This window comes from Salvia hispanica, chromosome 3, assembly GCF_029641045.1.
Source record: "Salvia hispanica isolate PSC_SH4W2 chromosome 3, Shi_PSC_v1, whole genome shotgun sequence".
Taxonomy (NCBI): Eukaryota; Viridiplantae; Streptophyta; class Magnoliopsida; order Lamiales; family Lamiaceae; genus Salvia; species Salvia hispanica.
In genome coordinates, this window is record NC_142694.1 from 51,317,460 (window position 1) to 51,337,468 (window position 20,009).

Below are 20,009 nucleotides of genomic sequence, written 5' to 3' on the forward strand. Positions count from 1 at the left end.
GCGATATGAAATCAACAATTCAACATATTGTTTTGAATGGAACAATAAAATCAAAATTCAGTGAAAATAAGAACAAGGTTGTGTTCATCATCTTCTTCTTTTGAAAATGGACGCCGTTTGCTCTTTGCCCTTGGTGGCTAAAGCCCCTAAATTTTCTCTCCCCTGTTCCCAATTATTCAGACCTAATTTTGGTGCCAAATATGGAGATTTTACATTTCCAAGATCATCTTCTGTCGCCGTTCACGGCAGGAGGTATGCAGAATTGCTCTACACTAATCTGTTTTTACTTTCTCATCAGGCTTCTACTTTCACTTTCTTTTTGTTCAATCCAAAATGGTTGAGCTTTTTGTTAAACAGTAGCTTCTTATTAGTAGTGCCATTGAAATGCTTCGGTTTTGATCTGGCAGCTGTCTTGATTTAACGATTAATTTAAGGAGGTCGATGATTTCTTACCGAGGAAATAAGACGGAGCAATGTTTTAGAGTGCCATTCATATCATGTTCGATGGTAGATGGAAATGGAGAATACAATGAATTGGAGCAGTCCTCTTCAATGGAATGCCAACAGGTATTGTTTCCATTTTATGTTGGGTTTTTGCTTGTCTCTAGGAAAAATGAAAAAAAAAATCATGCTATGAATAATTATAACTTCTGTATTCTTCCTGGCTACTTAATTAGGAGTCGGACTGTCATTACGTACATTAACACTTATTTGAGGCATCTCTCATGATTAGCACATGTAACTTTCTTATACAAATATGGGGCACTTATTGTGGGTGGTAAAGCATATATGATTGAGTATTTGAATGATTACATATGTAATAAGCTCAAAGATTGCTTAATTCAGTCGATATACTTGGTTAGTTAGCCTATAGTAGTTTTACATACCAAAGTAATCCCCCCCCCCCCAGTCTATTATTTTTGAAAACTGTCTTGATGAAGTGTCTGGATTAAGCCGAGCTCCTTTTGGTCTTGCTCACAGGAGGGTGTTATCGACTTGAAGCTCCCTAGAAGACGTCTGTTGGTAACTTTTACATGTGATGCCTGTGGTGTGCGGTCACAGAGGTTAATCAATAGACTAGCTTATGAACGTGGGCTTGTTTATGTGCAGGTATTTAGTAATTAGTTATGTCAGTATATTTTTTCTTTGTAAAGAGTATCCTCACTACTTGTACATATGATAGTTAGGAACTGGTCTCCCCCACTGTCATTTCGGCTAATGCCTGTATCGACAATTAGTTCCCCCTACAGAGCAGAAAACCGTACCTTTTCGGTCTAGCAAAATAAGAATCTAGAGATATTTTAATTATAGTAGTACTTTCAAAAACATATAATGCTCCACAGTTAATAGAAACAGCTTTTGTTGGCTAAGGGCTTCTCTGCTCACAGAAACAATTAGGTAAATGAGAATGAAAAGTGAAAAGAGGGGATGCTCGTCTTATTCAACCATATACTAATAAACCAATGAACTGAAAAGAAGATATTCTATAAGTTCAAGCCAGCAGACTGTGTACTCCAGAATGCTCTCTGACTGAGTCAAGATATTCCTCCAAGTCTTAGGTTATTCTGTTTCTACCAGATGCTTAGAACATTCTAAATCCAAAAAAGGTTTTGTTACCTTTTTCTTTTATATATTATTATTATTGCTGTAATTTTTTCTGGCCATGTGTAGATTGACTATTTTATTACAGTGTTCAGGATGTTCTCAGTACCACAAGCTGGTCGACAATCTTGGGCTTGTGATCGAGTATAACTTGGAGGAGGAAATTGATTTAGATGCAAAGACGGATCAGGTCTAGACAGAGCTTTTAATTTGTCAGCATTTCAATTTTTGTGGGAAATGAATCTGCTGTGATATCTTGAAAAATATGTCAAATTTTAAATTTATAAATGATAGTAAAACATTTTGGAGATAATGAATGAATATCATATAGATAAAACTGCTCTGATCCTCTTCTGTATGCCAATACACCTTTCTCCAATGCCAAAATGGTCCCACAGTATAAATTAGAAGAAGAAACCGCTGACAGCCAACAAGGTAGTCAGGGCCAATCCGACGGTCACCTGCATTCTTGTTCTTCCATGCTGATCAAGTGTGATGGCGCCATTCTGTAATTGAACAATGAACAGTCAGAAGCTATATAGTGATAAGACATTTTATCAGGCAGAATTGGTATGAATTCAGTTTAATTACCAAATTTAAGGTTGGTGAGGGTGCCGGTGCTGTGTCTTCTGTGTCTTGGGAGGTTGGTGGTGCCGGAGGGCTTTTAACAACAATCGGTGCCGGTGCTGGTGCATGGTGATGCCTGTGTTTGTGCTTTTGTTTCTTGTGCTTGGCGGGTGCTGGTGCAGGTGAGGGGACCTCCACTGGTGCAGGGACCGGTGGTTGTAAAGCCGGTGCTGGTGCTGGTGATGCCACAGGTGGGGACACCGGTGCCTGTACTACTGGTGCTGGTGCAGGTGCTTTTACAGCAGGAGCCGGTGCTGGCTGCTGCGTTGGTGTGGGGGATGCTTGTGGTGGAGGTACAGCTGGTGGTAATGCCGGTGGGAGGGTTGGACTTGCAACGGGTGGGCTTATTGGAGGTTGTGGTGGCGGTGGAGTGGTTGGGGCGACTGATGGCGTGGCTACAGTTGGTGGTGATGCTGCAGCGGCTGGTGTAGGCGTCGCTGATGGGGTATTAGAAGGTGAAGCTGCGGGTGCTTGCGCATTTGCAATGACCAATAAAATGCAGAAGGTAGAAACCCAAGCCCAAAGAAATGCTGCCATTTTGGAGAGGAATTGTGTGTGTGGACTGAGAGATAGTTGCAGTTGCACATACATTTATATCTCACGTTTTGGAAGTAGGAAGAATTTGGTGATACGTCATTTTGATGAAAAATAAAATAAAAAAGAAATTAGGATTTTGATTAATTACATTGCCATCTGCTGTCATGAGAAGGTTACACCTAATTGGCTTCAAAAATTATGCGTCGTGATTGAAATTATTGATATGTTTCTTCAGCACATTGTGCTATTGGTCATATGTTGCTTTCAACAATCATCTAATTTGTGTATCAGAATTCAATATCATTCCCCTACGGCCACTGATCGTATTATAGTATTACACATTGATCATGCTTTCGATTATTTTACAATATTTTTTAATCATTCAGAAATTAAAGCAACTTTGGAAATTGCTTTGGAGTGAAGGCAAATGCATTTATGATTTCAATACAGGCAAGATAAATTAGGGCAAGCCGTGTAGACACAGAAAAAGGATGTATTTAAATTTGTCATCTGTTTCGACATTTTTGTGTCATATTTGTCACGCTATTATTCTTCCTAAAAAATGTTGATGGAAGAAGAGAGAAAACAGTAAGTGTGCAAAATAATGAAAAGCAAGATTGAATATAACCCATATAATGGAACAAAGGAAAGGTTTGATTTTTCACAAGGGCTAACGAAAATCAAAACTCCTAACGGTATTACAGAGAGTAAGTTGAGAAAGTCATCCCCACAAAATATAATTATAAAATGGCAAATCACCAGATTTCGGTATTAAGTCTCAATCTGTGAGATTATATGAGTTGGATGTAATAATGATGACAGAACAACCATCCATAATTTGCATGTTTTCCCATGGATAAAACATGAATCTTAATGAGCTACATGGCTGGAGTTGGAGTTGACAAGAAAATGATATCACAACTCAAACTCATTATGTTGGATATGAGAGAGAGGATATGATGATATACTTACTATTTTCAAGAACAATAACAAGTACCAGTAGCTACCAAACTACAGCTAAATTGCAACATATGCAGAAGCTTGTGAAGGAGAAATCCACACATCTCTGAATATTGAGCTTTTCGATTGTGAGCGCCATTTTGGAGAAGGGGAGAAGGGCTTCTGTTTCTTTTAGAGACAAAACATTAAGCTGAAGGTGTCGTGCATCTTGGCCATGAAATTCGAGTGACGGCTCAAAATGGGAAGACGTGATGGTGGTTTTGGAGCATCGGCTTTTTTCTCCTGCTTTCTCCTTCGCTTGAAGAACTGCTGCATGGCGTCTGCGCATTCTGATGCCAGCACTCCCCTCCTAATGCTCATCTTAGGGTGGAACGGGTGAGCTGGAGCTGGTGGTTTTTCACTTGATTCCGAGCTGTTTCCTCCATCACCCGGGAAGAGCCTATGAATGTGGATCATAGTTACCAATGAAAACAGAGTCAAAATAATGATAAAAATTTCATGAGATGAAGATTTTATGCTTTCAACTTGAAAAGAACATCTAATATAACTGAACTTATTAACTGATATAAACAGCATAACTTATATTGCTTCTGACTTACTCTCTGAATTTTAGTTCATAATCATGTATCAGATCAAGGTGCACAATTATTTGGCTTTCATGAACCACTCACGCAGATACGAACATTCCATATAATGAATTAGTAGAAACCATCTCTCCATTAACATTAAGTTGCAAAAGATAACAGACCAGGAACAAGAGGGTTGGACAAGAAGTATGAAGAGTTAGCCATATGCAGTAGGTCTAAACACATCAAGTAGGGGAACCGACAAGTCATGGGAAGTTAGCTTCCCACATACATAGAAAAGAAACAAATGTTTTTTCATGTAAAATATCTTTCATCAAGCTATACAGTAGCCTCTACGGTTGGGTGATCACAGGGAAATGGTACGTTTGACAAAGTCAGCAGAATCCTAAAACCATTTCTTGGTAGTTGTGTGCACTTCCATCTTTCAGTAATACCACAGTTTGATGATTAAATTTCACATGCTTGAGAGATATGAACTAGAAAGCAACGAAACAAGGGCTGTTGGATGGATTGCTAAAGCAATGAAATATATCATGAAATGCATTAACAATATTTGTTATGAGAGTCCGAGAATGATAGAGCTCCTTTTGTAACCCTCAAAGGGAATATAAGAATAAAGTGAAGCTTTAGGCTAAATGACTGTTTAGTGGGTAGGGGATTAAAAAGCAGAAACTGCCAGCATAGCAGTAGAAGTGTCAAAAGTTTTTGCTGGTTATGTGTTGAGGGGATAGTAGTCAATCTTTATCTCATGGCTGAAGAGTGGTTCTTGTGGAGCGTCAGGTTTCCATGAGTAACAGGCACACAGGGACACCATAGAATTTTCGTTTATTAGCATCAACTACTTTAAATAATTAGTAGTATTTAAGTAAAACAAAGCAAAAGCACAAAATGTTGTTGTAAATGAGATTCAAGGCTTCTCCAGGTATAATAAAATTATAATCAACTTCAGTGTTACCTAATCCAGCTGCCATCAGCTCCAAGAAGCTTGTTAGGAGCTCCCCAAACAAGAGTGTCTATTCTAGCTTGAAGTATAGCTCCAGCACACATGGGACATGGTTCAAGTGTTACATACAGTGTAGTTTCCTGCGGATGGTGTCCAAATTAGGATGTTATGCTCTATGCAGAAGCAGCAAGTCATACATAGCTTGGTGGTAAATTTCCCAGTCACCATATTTGAATCCATAGCCAAGCAGATAAATTATGTAAATCGAAAGAGACAGATATATTACAGAAAGCCTCCAGGTCCGGAGAGTGTTGGAAGCCTCCCTAATGCATATAATCTCTGCATGGGCTGTAGAGTCACGCAACTGTTCCACCCTGAAATATGCACAATAAAAAATAAAATTTATCTGTATAAAAACAAAGAAACGTAAAAAATGTCAACAACTTACAGATTGCAGCCACGAGCGATTATCTTTCCACTATGCACTAGAACAGCTCCTACGGGCACCTCCCAGTTGTCAGCAGCCTTTTCTGCTTCCAACAATGCTTCCCTCATAAACACTTCATCCATTTTCCGCTGTTCTGCTTCAAGCCTATATGCTTCTTCCCAGTCATCAAATCTATCCCTAACAACTTGGTCTTTCCTCTGAAGTTTCTTTTGTTTCACCTCACTCTTATCAACTACTGCCTCTGTTTGCTCCACTAGCCCGGTATCTATTTGCTCACTGGTGCCACTACCAGATGCATGTGCTTCTCCTCCATCTGGAACCCCTCGCACCACAGGAGATCTCCGCAGCCTTAGTGCAGGCAAAGGAATTGAGGGATCAATTATAGCAGCAGAGGATGTTTCTCCAGAAATTTCCCCACCAGTAGGCAAAGAAATGCTGGCTTGTAGTGTACTCATTTGTTGAGTAACTGAGGAAGATGTGTCCTTCGTTCCTGCTTTCCCAAGATAGCCCTCTAAAGTTGATGAGCTGAAACTTTTCTCAGTTTGGGAGCCCAGTTTTCCTTGCTGATGCAAGCCAGATGAGTCAATTTGAGAGCCTGTTTTTTCATGTTGATGCCTACCAGATAAACCAGGTGTGGAACTTCCACCCTCCTTTTCTTCAACCGCCTCTTCATTTTCCTCAGCATCATGTCCAGAAAACCACCTCTCGCTGCTCATAGACTGATTTGGTGAAATTCTTCCACTAGTTTTCCTGCCTGAGTCATGACTTTCAGAATGTGCCAACCACCGAAATCGAACAATATCTCCAATGCTATTCCATAAGGACCTCCCAGTTCTCTTGACTATAACACCACTCTCTTTGATTGCATTATCTGGAACTTCTGCCTTTGAGGGCCTCGGATTTGATTGTTCATCAACATTCCACATTTCATCCGAAGGCCCCTTTGTTCCAGATGGCTGATTATCAAGCACTAAGCCTTGCTCAACTAACTGAGGATCTCCAGAACTTTCTCCATGCAAAAATTCAGTTATATATGTTTCCTTCCCCCTTTGAATTTCAGAACTCAAAATTTCGCTCCTTACCTGTTCAACAAACTCTCCAACGTAGTGTGTTGAGGATTTCTCTAATCGGGCAGCAGATGCAATTGCACCTTCATCGGAGATTAATTTTGAAGCCTGGCCATGAGAACTGTTGGTTTTGTCTCTGCCATATGCTTCAGGATGAACCACTACAGAACCATGTATGTTAGTTCCATGTAAAGTAGTTGATTCAAGTTGTAAACTTCCACTATTAGTATCATCAGTAGCAATCCCAGCCGTTGATCCCAGAGATAATATACCTACCTCTGATGAATATTGTGCAGGTCTTACCGGTGTCTCTGATTTATTCTTATTTCTACGCTCCACCGAAATGGCACCAGTATTTGCCGAGCTAGTGACTCTTACTTTGTTCGATTCATCGAAATCATTTCTAGAACTGCCCACATTCTCTTCTATCTTCTCAAATTTATTTGTTTCCCTTCTTGACATCGACTCACCATCATTTTTGATTAACTGTTGGAACTTTCCCCTTAACTCCACTTGCCCACTTACTCGACCATATTGTTGCTGATGCTCTGTACTATCAACACTAGTGGTAGATATGTCTTCCCTCCTGACATTAGTTTCAAAATTTTGCTGAGAAATGGAGGTTTTTCTAATGTCAATCTCTTGGACTTCTGATGCTTCAGAAATCTTACTAGAATTCCTACCATGCTCATCCTCCCTGGAACTACGCCCCTGATTTGAAGCAGCAACTTTAGCAGAGATCTCACCCTTTCTAGTGTATACTTTTTGAGAGCTAGTACTGTCTACAACATTTCCACTGCGGATATCCTGACTTCCAACAAATTGCTTATACTTCAGCATGTTTTCAGATTGCCTCAAAACTTCACCACCTCTTTGCCTAAGCTTTTGTTTCCTCTCTTCATCAAATTCCATGCTTTCAGTTGATTTTTCCTTCCTATCATCACGGCTGACATAGTTGGAAAATTTTTCATGGGTATGTTCATGAGAAATGGTAGATTTTGATTCCTTAATTGAGGTTTCTGTCCTTGACTCAATCTCTTCCACAGATATATCCGCAAGTCTTTTCTCTGATTTCTTTCTGAAGTCGCACTCAACAACACCTGATCCAGTATTGAATTCCTGTGACGAGCTCTTATTTTCCAAACTAGACCTGCGGTCTTCCCTGTAACCCTCACGCCACTGATCCTCTTCCCTGGTTTCCTGGGTAACTAGTTCATTATTCCTTGCATAACTCTTATGACCAGTTGACGAGTTAAGCTCAACTTCATCACTGCTGTCATATTCACCATTTGAAGAGAGCGAATAATATGAGGAACAACTCGATCCCTCTTTCCTCAACTTCTGCCTATGTTCCTCTCTCCTCAACAACTCTTCCTTCTCATCTCTCCTTGAACTACCTTTCCTCACCATCTGCATATGCTCCTCCCTCCTCAATAACTCTTCCTTCTCGTCTCTCCTTGAAATACCTTTCCTCACCTCCTGCATATGCTTCTCTCTCCTCAATAACTCTTCTTTATCGTCTCTCCTTGAACTATCTTTTGCCACCACCTGCCTATTCTCTCTCCTCAAGAACTCTTCCTTATCTTCTGTCCTTGACCTAAGTTTCAAATTCTTCCTTCTCATCGATTCCCTATCTTGTTTATCTACAGATTTTTGGTTCGCTTTTCTCAACAAGGTCTCTCTCTCTGCTTTCTCTCTTTCTTCCCTTCGATTCTTCAACAAAGAGCCCTCATGTTCTTCCCTAAACAATTCTTCTTCATTTTCTTCACATTGAAACCTTTCCTTCCTCCTCCTACTATCATCCTTCCTCGAACTAACCATTGCCCCACTCCCACTCCCAGAAACACCCTGCTCGACTCTATCCTTCTTACTCCCACACTCCCTGCACACGCTAGCATTCTCTCTTTTCTCCACCACTGGTTTCCTCACCAATCTCCGAGTCTCCTTCGTCTCAAGAAAACACTCCTCCCCAAAATCCTCAGACAACAGGCTAAGTATAGCCTCGGCCTTGTCGACACCCCCAAGATCATACCCCTCACTCCTCTCCTCAAACACGAAACATTTTCTTAATCCCCCTCTTTTCCTACCTACATTTCTTCTCTCCGTAAAGCTGCAAACTTTATCACGATAACCTATTCTATCAATATCACAAACTGGCAACCTAGCAAAATAATCAAATCCATTCGAAATGGGTCGCCTGTAACGAGACCATTGGATTAAAGAGGATTGCTTCAGTCCGTATAAGTTATAGCCATAATTGGGGCAAATTGGGACTGTATATGATGAAGTACAGCAGCAAGAGCAACAAGGCGTGGAGGATGAATAGGCAGAAGGGATTCGTCCATTTGAGCAGTGTGAGTGGTCAGTGGTGGTGAATGAAAGGGATCCTCTGGCTCTTAGTGAGATTGCTGAAGTCATGCCAGTGTTGAGCATTGCTCAAAAGAGACTAAGCGAGAGATAGAAGTACCTTGAAGAAGAGAGGAGTGAGGAGATGCGAAGATCCACAGCTGATCTGTTAGCAACGAATGACAGGAATTTAGGATGGATGAGCTCCTTCGATTTCCCTTTTTGTCATCTTTTCGCCATTTTTACACGACACATGGAATAATAGATATATGCCCCATTTTTTCAAATCTAAATTAAAGATTATACTACTCCGTATTTCATTTTTACATTATTGTTTTAGGCAGATAAATTTTACTTACTTTTTATATATATATATATTTTTTATATTTCTAAAAATTTGTGATAGAGCTAAAATAAAACACATGAACAGACGAGTAGTTTTTTATTGTTGAATGAATCTGATTCTTTAATTTTCTTCAAATAATTACTCCTTCCATCCCAGATAATTTATCTCATTTTTTCATTTCGGTCCGTCCTATATAATTTGTCTCATTTCACTTTTTACATTTTTGGTGAACCTCATATTCCACTAACTCATTCCTACTTACATTTTATTATAAAACTAATATATAAATGTAAGATCTACATTCCATTAACTTTTTCAACTCACCTTTAATTACATTTCTTAAAATTCGTGTCCGATCATATTATAAAACTAATATATAAAAGTATGACTCACATTCCATTAACTTTTCCAAACTCATTTTTCATTACATTTCTTAAAATCCGTGTACAGTCAAAGTGAGACGAATTATCTGGGATGAAAGAAGCAGATAATATTGAGTTTTATCAATGTTATTGAATTTCATAGATAATTCTATCATCTTACTAATGCATAATCTCATTACTTGATTTTGGGATAATAGTAATACCCACACTTTAGTGTTGTTGATATAATTAATCTTACTAATGCATAATCTCATTACTTGATTTTGGGATAATAGTAATACCCACACTTTAGTGTTGTTGATATAATTAATTTCGATTAATGTAGAAACAATTTAGTCTAAGACAATCTTATAATCCACTAACTACTTTCTTGATCGGAAAAAATAGACACGTTGTTGGCCAAAATGAGTTTGATGAGAAATGACTAAGACAATGTAGAAACAATTTAGTCTAAGACAATCTATAATCCACTGACTACTCTCCTGATCGCAAAAAATGAACTCGTTGTTGGCCAACATAAGTTTGATGAGAAATTGATAAAGTAAGAGAACTAATAAAAAAAACTGAATAGAGTATAAAAAACAATGGAAAAGGTGAACACAGAATGAGATAAAGTTTTCATTTTAAAAATGAGATTATTTTTTGTGATCATTCCAAAATAGCAAAATAAGATTATTTTACTGATGAAGTATTAATATTGAGCAATCAAAAACCTACTTCATAGATTAATTACATTTACAATCTCATCTCCGAAACATTAAAGACTAAAACCATAAAAATTGAAGTATTATAAGTTAATTTTGCTCATAATAGGTCTTAAAAAGAAGGATGTTTTAGATTAGTTCTTATTTACCGTGTAAGGAACTGTTTTTATGATCTCTCCTTTGACCTTTCTAATAAAGAAAATCATTACATGTAATACTATTATATCCATCGATTCTATAATTTGAAATTTGAATAGCAAACGTTAATTTTAATAGAAATATAGTACTATTACTATTTTCGTAAACGCAGATACAAGGAGTAAAATTTATTTATTCAAGAATAGTATGGTAATATTCAGAATATGATAGATAAAATAATTCGAATATTACAGCTCTATATTGCTTCTCTCTAAACCCTGGATTTTGGAAGAATAAAACCTCGAACTGCATATTCCCTATTGCCAACACCGCCGCGCCTTTCCATCTTCTTCGTATTCCGCCGCCGTGGAAGGACGGGATCGCTTCTGTAGAATTTTCATCTTGCTAAGGTTAAAAAAACAGGGTAATGCCTCACTTCAATTTCTATGCTGATTGCAAGTTTCAATTTTTGTAATATGTATATAGCAATCAATAGTAATCCTCGGCATATTTTGAATTTATTTCCTCTTGCATGCCTAGCAGAAACGCAAAAGAAAAATTCGAATAAGAATGTTATCAATAATTGGTGAGAGACTGACCTATACCTACGTAGCGCAGAATTACTTGAATTAGCACTCACTGTGATTCCTTAATTCCCCATTATCGCGTAAGTAAAATAAACCAAGCAGAAATTTGAATACCCTTCACCAACTTGAAATCCAGCTATTAGCAAAATTTAATCTTGGTTATGTTTTACTCTGCTAAGTTTAGTACCTTTGTTGAGTTCTACAAAGTGATCAACGTTTAGTGCCAATTTTTAATGTTCTTTTCAGGTTATACTTCTCTTTTGTTTCATTTTGGTTGGCAATGGCGGATTTCTACTTTGATGAGATAATCAAAGTGGTCAAGATTGATAACCAAGCAGTATATGACAAAGGTATACAAAGAAGATACTCCTAATATTCTTATTATGAGGCTTATGTCTTTACTCTTTAAATGTATGAAACAGAAAAATTGGTTTGTTTGAGCTGATTGATTGTGTGGATGAATTTTGCAGTTTCTAGAATAAATGCAAAGAGTGAAGAAAATGATTATTACTTGGAATTAGATGTGCACTCTGAGCTGTATCAAATGCGTCCCAGAGAGAAATACAGGATGTTGATTTCTAACACTCTGCATATGGATGGTTCAGCCGTTACAGGCTACTTTCCTGAGGTACAGGTCATTTCGGCAAGAATTACCAGTTTTCAATTGGATAATCTGTTTAAATTTTTTAGAATATTGGTGCTGGTAGGTCTTTGTGACTTGAATATAGCTTGCAGGGGAATTTTATTCTAGATTAGGCGTATATATGATGCAAAAATATGAAATTGTTGAGGGAGAGTGCATTAGATCTTCATAGTTGTGTTAATCTGATTTATGTTGCTTCAATCTTTGCTACATACCGAGGAAAATATTGCAATTAGCTAGCCTCTTGCCTAACAGGCAAAGATGATGAGCCTGAGAGTCTAAACGCTGGAGTAGATCATATAGAGATACCGCTCCCTCGTGAATTTATCTTGAATCGCTATCTTTTGGCTCAACTTAATCTAAGTTTTGCCGAGGGAGCAACTGCATTTTTCAGCTTAAATTGGTCAAGATATGCGGAATTTCTTACTTTTTGTGGAGGATTAGATCCAGTAACTAGAGGATTATGGTTGACTGATATTGCACATCATCATTTAGCGATTGCTATTCAATCAAGTGCTATCAAAGTTCCAATCTTTGGTATCAATATATTTTAATAACTTGCCTTTGTATTAAAGGGATAAGTTGGTTTAGTGTATCATTTAGACAATGTTAGATGTTTAGGAGTATCTTGCATTACGTGTGACTAGAGAGTCGTATTGACTTATAGTTTTTATTGTTTCTTATATTGACTTGCAGGGGGAACCAAAATCACTTGCAGAAAAATTTGAGTACGTGATGCATGGTCTTCTGTATAAGATGGCGGAGTCTCAAGAAAAGAATGACGGGAATGATGATGTAAAAGTGTATGTGTTGTAACTGTTTCATTGATGAAATTGCAAGCCGAATTTCTCTTTTGGTAGTATGTGAAAGCCATTATAAGTTTGCAAATTCTTTGACCTTAAAGAGCCTCCTGTTGGAGGAACTTGTAGAGAATCTTTGTTACATAACTGCTTACTATTTCTCGATTTTCACATTTATTCACCCCACTTGGCTGACATCTCATTCTCATCTGCGACAGGGAGGTTTTTATTTCGTTTGGAGGACTTCAATTGATGTTAAGAGGCGACCCTCTGAAGATGCGCAAGTTCAAGGTTGATCAAAAAATGTTTCTTCTCTTGAGGAAGATCTGAAAACTTGAGGCTTTTGGAATGGACTGATGCTGTATTGTTTGAACAAGTTCAGAGAATGTGGGAGTGATGTTCTTTTGCTACAATAGAAGTTTGGAAAATAGTTTATGATTTGTGTTCATAAATTAAGCTTAAATGACGCATTCAGTTTGTTTGTGAGATGATAATTTGGTTTAGCATTTTCCTGATAATTGTGTTCTTCAAATAGGTGCTAATGTCATAACTCAACACCGCCCATAATTCAAATTTCAAATGCAATACTTATTTTCTGCTACCTTTTTGTTCCTAGTACTAGTGTTCTGCATCCTCTTTTCTTTTACTTTTCTGCTGTTTCTGTAGTTCTATTCAAATAAAATAAACCATATGTATACAGTGATAGCATGAATATATCGATATCCCAAATACGAAATTGATAAATTACTTAAAGTGAAAATATTAATCAAATGATAAGTTGTAATTATATATTCATACAATATGCTTTGCAGTTATTTCATGTTAATGTAAAGGTTTGACTTTTGTAGAAAGTCTGTTTTATTACATTCCATCACGAACATATGTATGTTTAGTCATCCAACCCTCTGTCTAAGTGCGATACAACAATTTCATCTTTGTTTTTATGATGAGTAGTGTACAAAGTTTTATAATTATTTCATATTTATGCAAAATGTTTTGTTATTGTTTCATGTTTATGCAAAAAGATGCAAAGACGACATTGTCTAAACACATAATGAAAATGTAGTATTAAAATAAAACAAGAATGAAATTTTTATTGGGCTATGGAAAATGAGCCCACTGCAATATAACGAACCTTTTATTGGCTTTTATACTTCTTTTTATACTATTGATAAGTTCTCTTAAGTTAGGAGTATTTGTTAAATCGTGGTAGATCTTGCACGTAGTAATTAAATTTTTTTTTAATACAAGTATTCTTTTTTATTCAATCCAGCAATAAATTGATAGATTTCGTGTTTGGTGTTCTCTATTGATAAACAATATATGTACTCACTCCATTCTAATTATATAGATTGAATGGAGTTTTCACCAGGATTAAAATCATTTGAAAAAGAAAATTATAAATTTCTACTATGTCAATATATTAGTGATGAGAATGTTAAATAGTTGATCAAAAATTAAACTTATATATTTGGGCAACAATAAAAACAAGTCTATATGAAACATCTTTGTGTAATTTATTTACTGACTTTTATTGATTGGGGAAAACCACTGTGTGATTGGTTGAGTCACGTATAATTCCAAAATCGTTTATTCTATTGTGCTACATGAATATGCTCAAGATTCTCTATCTCCCACTTCCAATAATTGTTCTCTTTGGTTAACCTGAATTTTTTGGGAACCAACTTTGTCGGTATTCATTTTGCGTTGTAAAATATGAATATTTTGATTATTTTTCGTTTGTTCATTGGGACAACAAATTTAGATAGGATGGGTAAATCATACATAAAAATAAGTATCCATAATGGATGCCCTAGTGAAAGCCCTAGTCAGAGCCCTAATGATTACCACATCAGCATGTCCTATCTTTTTGTAATAATAGAGTCCTAGTGGATGCCATATCTCTTATCCACTTTTCATTTTAATTTTAAATTATTATTTTTTAATTTTGTTTTTAATTAAATTAAAATACCAAAATATATTATATTAATCACCACAAATGCAAAAAATAAAAAACTACATTACTTAATTTAAAAGTGAAACTACATCATATACTTAGCTAAAAAAACTACATTAAAACTAAAATACCAAATTAAAAAAAACCAAACTAGTCATCTAAATTTGGTGTGTGAAAAGTGAAGAAAAATGAAGTATTTATAGTGGTTTTAATTAGGGTTTATATAATTTTAAGAAAAACCCAGAAAATGATCGGGTTCGGGCATCGGCCTGCAATGGGCGCCCGATCTCACGCCCAATGGATCGGGCGAGAGATAGGGCGCGACCGAACTCTCGGTAGTCCTCGGGCATGCCCGAGACTTGCGATGGATGCCCGATCATGCCCGAGCCCGATCTCGACCGATCGGGCGTGAGATGGGGCACAATGCTCTAAATCAAAGTTAGACTTGTGAGGGCACTAATGAAAGTGTAACATGTAACATTTGAGATCGGAAAATACTCTGCCAATTAGGAGGCTGTCTTTTCATTTTTAATCAATAGATTTGGCACTTTCTTCTTGGACATAGTTTTATTTGAGGGTGAGAGAGATCTTTATTTGGATGATTATCAAATTTGCTTGACTAATTGGTATCCATTATTATATGTAGAATTCTTTGATTGATGGGCACATATAGAAGAAAACTTATTGATATAAAGTCTGATATCAATTGCAGAAAGAAAACAAAATTGTACAAACTTATCACTTCAGAGTAATTTGTACTTACATTAAATTATTTAACTTGAAATAATAAATGAATGAATAGGTAGTCCAATACTTACCAACTAAATCAATCACTATAATCAAATATAAAGTCAAGAATTGGCCCAAAAATCAAACGCCCTACACTACCAATCTGTGGAAGACTTGATTCACTGCACAATCAAATTAATGTGCGATTAAACAACACCACCTAACCTATGTAAAATATAAGATATTAGGAGATTGAATTTACTTGAGACATAAATTGAGGCAGTGGACTATTTAGAAAAAGGAAATTTTCCCAGGTTCAGAAGAAAAAAAAATTAAAAAGGAAAATTCCATGTTATAAGAACCTTATGCAGTTCCTTTCTATATGTCTGAAAAATAGAATACACACTTTATTTTCTTCTTGGTAGGTGCTGTTAGTCAAAGAAACACCTAGAAATGGACAGCCAACAAAAACTGTTTCTTTAACGCATAATTTAAATTAAACAAATGTCACAAACAAAATCGATCGTCTCTAAACAGCTCATCATAGAACATGTTACATAATTCTACACATCCACCTATTAGATTTGTGAACTTTGTAGGAGTATTAAATATCATTGACAAATATACAGTCTAAATGTGGGTTTCGAGTAGGTTTTAATGTGCAGTGGTTTATAGCTTCGCCGTAATCAATTTTCATTGAGTAAATTTCTTATTAGGCAATTTATAGCTTGGAATTATTTAATGAAATTAATTAATTTAATCGAAAGAAAATAATCCGCTTCTTCTTGCATTTAAATACCCATCCTATTAAATTAGTGGTAGTTGTGATTATTTTATTTTAGAGTCACATGAAACAAAATTTCAAGATTACCAAAATATAGGGTAGAGGGTCACTATCTAAACTGTCGGAATATTTGTTGAAGCACTAACAAATCAAGAAAGCTTCTTTCTTTGGCGAAATGAAAATAGAGGTGCATTTGCTTTTTGCAAGTAATTACGTAGTAGCCATATGTACAGATAAATGTCACTATATAATTGAATTAGCAAAACAGAGACATTTGGCCACAGATTGCTCACCCTAAAAAGACCATTTTGTGCACATGGACTCGTAGACTTTTTCATTATTGTGGTTACACTTATAAAAATACACAGTGTCATGCATGTCGGCCAGCAGTTTGGTAATTTTTTTTTAATAAATGTTGATCAAGTCAAATAAGACCAATTTACTCATATGTTGAGGATTAAAAAAAATAAATAAATCAATTTACTCATGTGTTAAAGACAAAAAAATAAAACAAAAAAATTTGAGAATGGTTTTATATGAAACAGAAATTCATCAAATTTTCAAAGAAATCGAAATTGAAACAATTTTGATTCATAGTGAACTTCGAACGCTAATGATAATTGTAAAATTCGAATTATGACAAAAGTGCAATTGATGAATTAAAACCGTTCAAGTTTGATAACAAAATAATCTAATTCCTCGAAAATGATTTAACGAATTGCGTTTTATATTGGCTACTAACAATTTAATTTATGTTTTATAATTGTTCCTAATCCTTTATGCACATTCCCCTAATTAATAAAAATTGTATATCATTAGAATTCACATAATTGTATAAAATCCCGTAAAGTACAAAAAGTAAAATGCACAAGTTTAAATTCTTTTTTGCTTTATGCAGACTACAATGAGAACAAGAAAAAGAATAACGTGTAGGTCCACTTACGCGACCGTTGGTTTTATTTCTTTTATTAATTTTCATATTTGGCATTTCAATTTGCATGGAATCGGAGAACATCCCTTTTCCTTTTAACTAATTATAATTATTATAATTAAAAGCTCTCAAATTTGAGTTCACTGACACATTCTTTAACATTTTTTTTGCAAAACTTTTTTACTCCTTATAACAAATCGGGCAATGTTAAAGAGCATCCAATAAAAAAAAAAAACAATCATCGACAATAAAATACGATTCAATTGGTAAGACACTTCATTTTTTTTTAGTAGATTGAGAATTCGAGTCATTTTGAGCACACGTGTGAATCTAAAATATAGTAATAGCGAATCTCCAAGATGAAATCTAAAACTTGTGGTATTGTTAATGCTCTCAAACAAATACAATTTCAATATTTTTTGGTCCCAACCTAATAACACAACAAATATTCAGTGAACGCAAATAACTTCATTAAATCAATTCGGATGACAATATATAGCATTAAACTTTGGAGAACGCAAATCCTTCGTCATTCATTAATTACATCTATATGTTATCTATCGCTTTGTTGCATTTACTAAATAGGTGCAGCAACCATGTCTATACTCTATGGTTTAAATATTGGTTTCTATACATTAAAGTTCATTTATTATGGATAGTGCTACCGATTTTAGGGAAAAACACACAAAAAAAAATTAGACTAGCTACAATTTAAGGTATTTTTGCATATTTTGCAAATTGTTCAATTCGCATGCCTCACATATATATAGTTAATATTTGAGGTGTTTTTTCAAATAAAAAAGTTCGAGGTGCTTTTATTTGTCTCAACTTTTTAAAACTAAAATGCCAACAATCAACTAAGGGTATTTTTGTACATTTGCATATTCCAAATAATTCACATATCCAGTACCCAAGGATATATCATTCTACTCCTTATTACTCGTAATACAAAATAAATGCATTTTTGCATTTTTGTGTATGTATATGTATGCATGTATCCATTTTCCGAAACCTATGAAGTGATCACAGAGATTCGGAAACTTCTTATCATCTTATGATATCAAACTGTTCATTTTAGTAGTATGCCTACTATTTATTGACGACTGACTTAATTTCATCCCAAATTTTCGAAAATTAGCCATTACATACATGTGCCCACACCTAAAGCATTCAATTAATGTTTTCGCCAACACATGCAAAAATTATTGTGCCTAAATAAATGAATGTATAATTTGGGATTTTCCCAATATATGTACTCTTCAAGTCAATTTTTTTGAGTTAATGTTTCATTATGTGTACATTGTATCAAATTTGACATAAATTAAATGAGTAAAACTAACGATATAATAGTCCATTTGATCTCTGTCATGTCATATAAAGGGTAAGGTAAAAGTGGAAAACTTCACGCTCATTAAAATTACATACTGAAATCATTGGCTTGACATCACTCTTAAATATAGATACATATAGTATTGAATTAGATAAATAATTTTTTGTATTCATCTCTTTTATATTTATGATTATCTACGTTTATTTTTCAACAAATTAAAGAATCTGTTTGTCACAGATGAGAAATACTACTAGCAAATGATGCCAATGGGCTTGTAAATCTCATCCAAATTCCACTCGATATAAATTTTCGATATGTACAATTCTAATAATTCATGACGATAAGTACAATTGCTATAAATATAATCGATGTTAAATTAATATTCACTCCGTCCGTGATTAGGAGTCCCGGTCATTTTTGCGCACCCATTTTATAAAAATGATAAAAAATAGTTTAAGCGGAGAAGTGATAAAGTAAAAGAGAGAATAATGTTGAAAAGACTCTTCAACATTATTGTCTCTCTTACTTTATCATTTTTGACGTTAACTATATTTTATGATTTTTATAAAACGGATGTGTAAAAGTGACCGGGACTCCTAATCGCGGACGGAGGGATTATAGAATTAGCAGTCAAAAACGTTGCCGTATAATTACAAGTAATGTACCAAAGAGAGAAGTGTTTCTGTGGTAGATGATAAATGTTGGAAAATGAAATGAGCTCATATAGCAAAAACAAAATACATATACCATTTTTTTTTCTTATAAAAGGAATAATAGTAATACTCCATATTTTTGCTAATTAAAGAAAAGAGTAGTATTCCTACTAGTATATTAATGAAGTGCATGGAGGTGGTAGGGGACTAGGGTACTTATATTTATTTAATCATGCAGTTGGGGGCTACAAAAATGTTTTGACTAAATTAACGTCATCTCATACGTTGCAAGCCTACTTTATTAATAAGTTGTAAATACATCTTGATTTTAATCTTTTTTTATTAAGTAGTTTATAAATTTCGACACGACGTATGCAATTTAAAAGTAATTCAAATCGTAGATGACATTACTCTATTGTTGCATTCAATAGTGGTCAAGTAAATAACCATTTATAAAAGCAATTAATTAAGAAAATTCATACTTGCATACAACAATATTATTTAGAATAACAAGCCTATAATTAAATCCCCTAAACAAGGGAAAAAGAAACACTTCCACCGAATAATTCACATATACATTTTCACATCTATGCGATTAAGAACGCATACATTGAATTACGAGTATTGGAAAAATACTTTAGTTTCAGCTTCATAATTAGATGTAGTGGCAGTTTTATATAGACTCAATTTATAGGGAGTAACATGATGCAAGTATTAGATATTCTATAATTTCAGTTAACTGAATTATAAAGTATGAAAAATTATAGTACCACTACTCCATTAACTAATTTTTAAACAAAATATATTAGTACTACTAAATTAATTTATTGGAGTAGTCGCATCTCCTGAGTTGCGGTCCTTTGCCAGCTTTGCCGAATGCAATTTCACTTTTTTGTCTGTGTCACTA

At 35.1% G+C, this 20,009-nt stretch overlaps 4 protein-coding genes across 4 annotated transcripts; 2 read left to right on the forward strand and 2 right to left on the reverse strand.

Moving 5' to 3' along the window:
* Positions 1-22: 22 nt before the first annotated feature.
* LOC125210909 (Zim17-type zinc finger protein) lies at positions 23-1,915 on the forward strand. Its single transcript, XM_048110541.2, has 4 exons — positions 23-252; positions 408-567; positions 982-1,110; positions 1,691-1,915. Exons 1-4 carry the CDS (start codon positions 107-109, stop codon positions 1,796-1,798), a joined length of 543 nt encoding a protein of 180 aa, XP_047966498.1. The 5' UTR covers positions 23-106; the 3' UTR covers positions 1,799-1,915.
* Positions 1,859-2,811, reverse strand: LOC125210908 (uncharacterized). Its single transcript, XM_048110540.2, has 2 exons — positions 2,194-2,811; positions 1,859-2,108 (listed from the first exon to the last, which is right to left on the reverse strand). Exons 1-2 carry the CDS (start codon positions 2,764-2,766, stop codon positions 2,007-2,009), a joined length of 675 nt encoding a protein of 224 aa, XP_047966497.2. The 5' UTR covers positions 2,767-2,811; the 3' UTR covers positions 1,859-2,006.
* Positions 2,812-3,600: 789 nt separating this feature from the next.
* TADA (tRNA arginine adenosine deaminase) lies at positions 3,601-9,371 on the reverse strand. The gene is made up of 4 exons (XM_048113545.2): positions 5,705-9,371; positions 5,543-5,630; positions 5,269-5,396; positions 3,601-4,165 (listed from the first exon to the last, which is right to left on the reverse strand). The coding sequence occupies exons 1-4, from the start codon at positions 9,202-9,204 to the stop codon at positions 3,898-3,900; spliced, it is 3,984 nt and encodes a 1,327-aa protein (XP_047969502.2). The 5' UTR covers positions 9,205-9,371; the 3' UTR covers positions 3,601-3,897.
* Positions 9,372-10,922: 1,551 nt separating this feature from the next.
* On the forward strand, positions 10,923-13,319 carry LOC148931043 (DNA-directed RNA polymerases II, IV and V subunit 8B-like). The gene is made up of 5 exons (XM_089067743.1): positions 10,923-11,112; positions 11,522-11,625; positions 11,746-11,903; positions 12,615-12,721; positions 12,937-13,319. Exons 2-5 carry the CDS (start codon positions 11,556-11,558, stop codon positions 13,046-13,048), a joined length of 447 nt encoding a protein of 148 aa, XP_088923869.1. The 5' UTR covers positions 10,923-11,112; positions 11,522-11,555; the 3' UTR covers positions 13,049-13,319.
* Positions 13,320-20,009: the final 6,690 nt, after the last annotated feature.

Excerpts from the sequence above, each read along its gene's own strand:
- LOC125210909 (XM_048110541.2), top strand. The coding sequence starts at position 107 with ATGGACGCCGTTTGCTCTTTGCCCTTGGTGGCTAAAGCCCCTAAATTT. Across the intron at positions 253-407 it reads GTCGCCGTTCACGGCAGGAG|CTGTCTTGATTTAACGATTA; the intron begins GTATGCAGAATT and ends TTGATCTGGCAG. Across the intron at positions 568-981 it reads CTTCAATGGAATGCCAACAG|GAGGGTGTTATCGACTTGAA; the intron begins GTATTGTTTCCA and ends TCTTGCTCACAG.
- LOC125210908 (XM_048110540.2), bottom strand. The coding sequence starts at position 2,766 with ATGGCAGCATTTCTTTGGGCTTGGGTTTCTACCTTCTGCATTTTATTG. Across the intron at positions 2,109-2,193 it reads CCTCACCAACCTTAAATTTG|AATGGCGCCATCACACTTGA; the intron begins GTAATTAAACTG and ends GTTCAATTACAG.
- TADA (XM_048113545.2), bottom strand. The coding sequence starts at position 9,204 with ATGCTCAACACTGGCATGACTTCAGCAATCTCACTAAGAGCCAGAGGA. Across the intron at positions 5,397-5,542 it reads TCCGGACCTGGAGGCTTTCT|GAAACTACACTGTATGTAAC; the intron begins GTAATATATCTG and ends CACCATCCGCAG. Across the intron at positions 4,166-5,268 it reads GCTGATGGCAGCTGGATTAG|GCTCTTCCCGGGTGATGGAG; the intron begins GTAACACTGAAG and ends CCACATTCATAG.
- LOC148931043 (XM_089067743.1), top strand. The coding sequence starts at position 11,556 with ATGGCGGATTTCTACTTTGATGAGATAATCAAAGTGGTCAAGATTGAT. Across the intron at positions 11,626-11,745 it reads CCAAGCAGTATATGACAAAG|TTTCTAGAATAAATGCAAAG; the intron begins GTATACAAAGAA and ends TGAATTTTGCAG. Across the intron at positions 12,722-12,936 it reads GGGAATGATGATGTAAAAGT|GGAGGTTTTTATTTCGTTTG; the intron begins GTATGTGTTGTA and ends CATCTGCGACAG.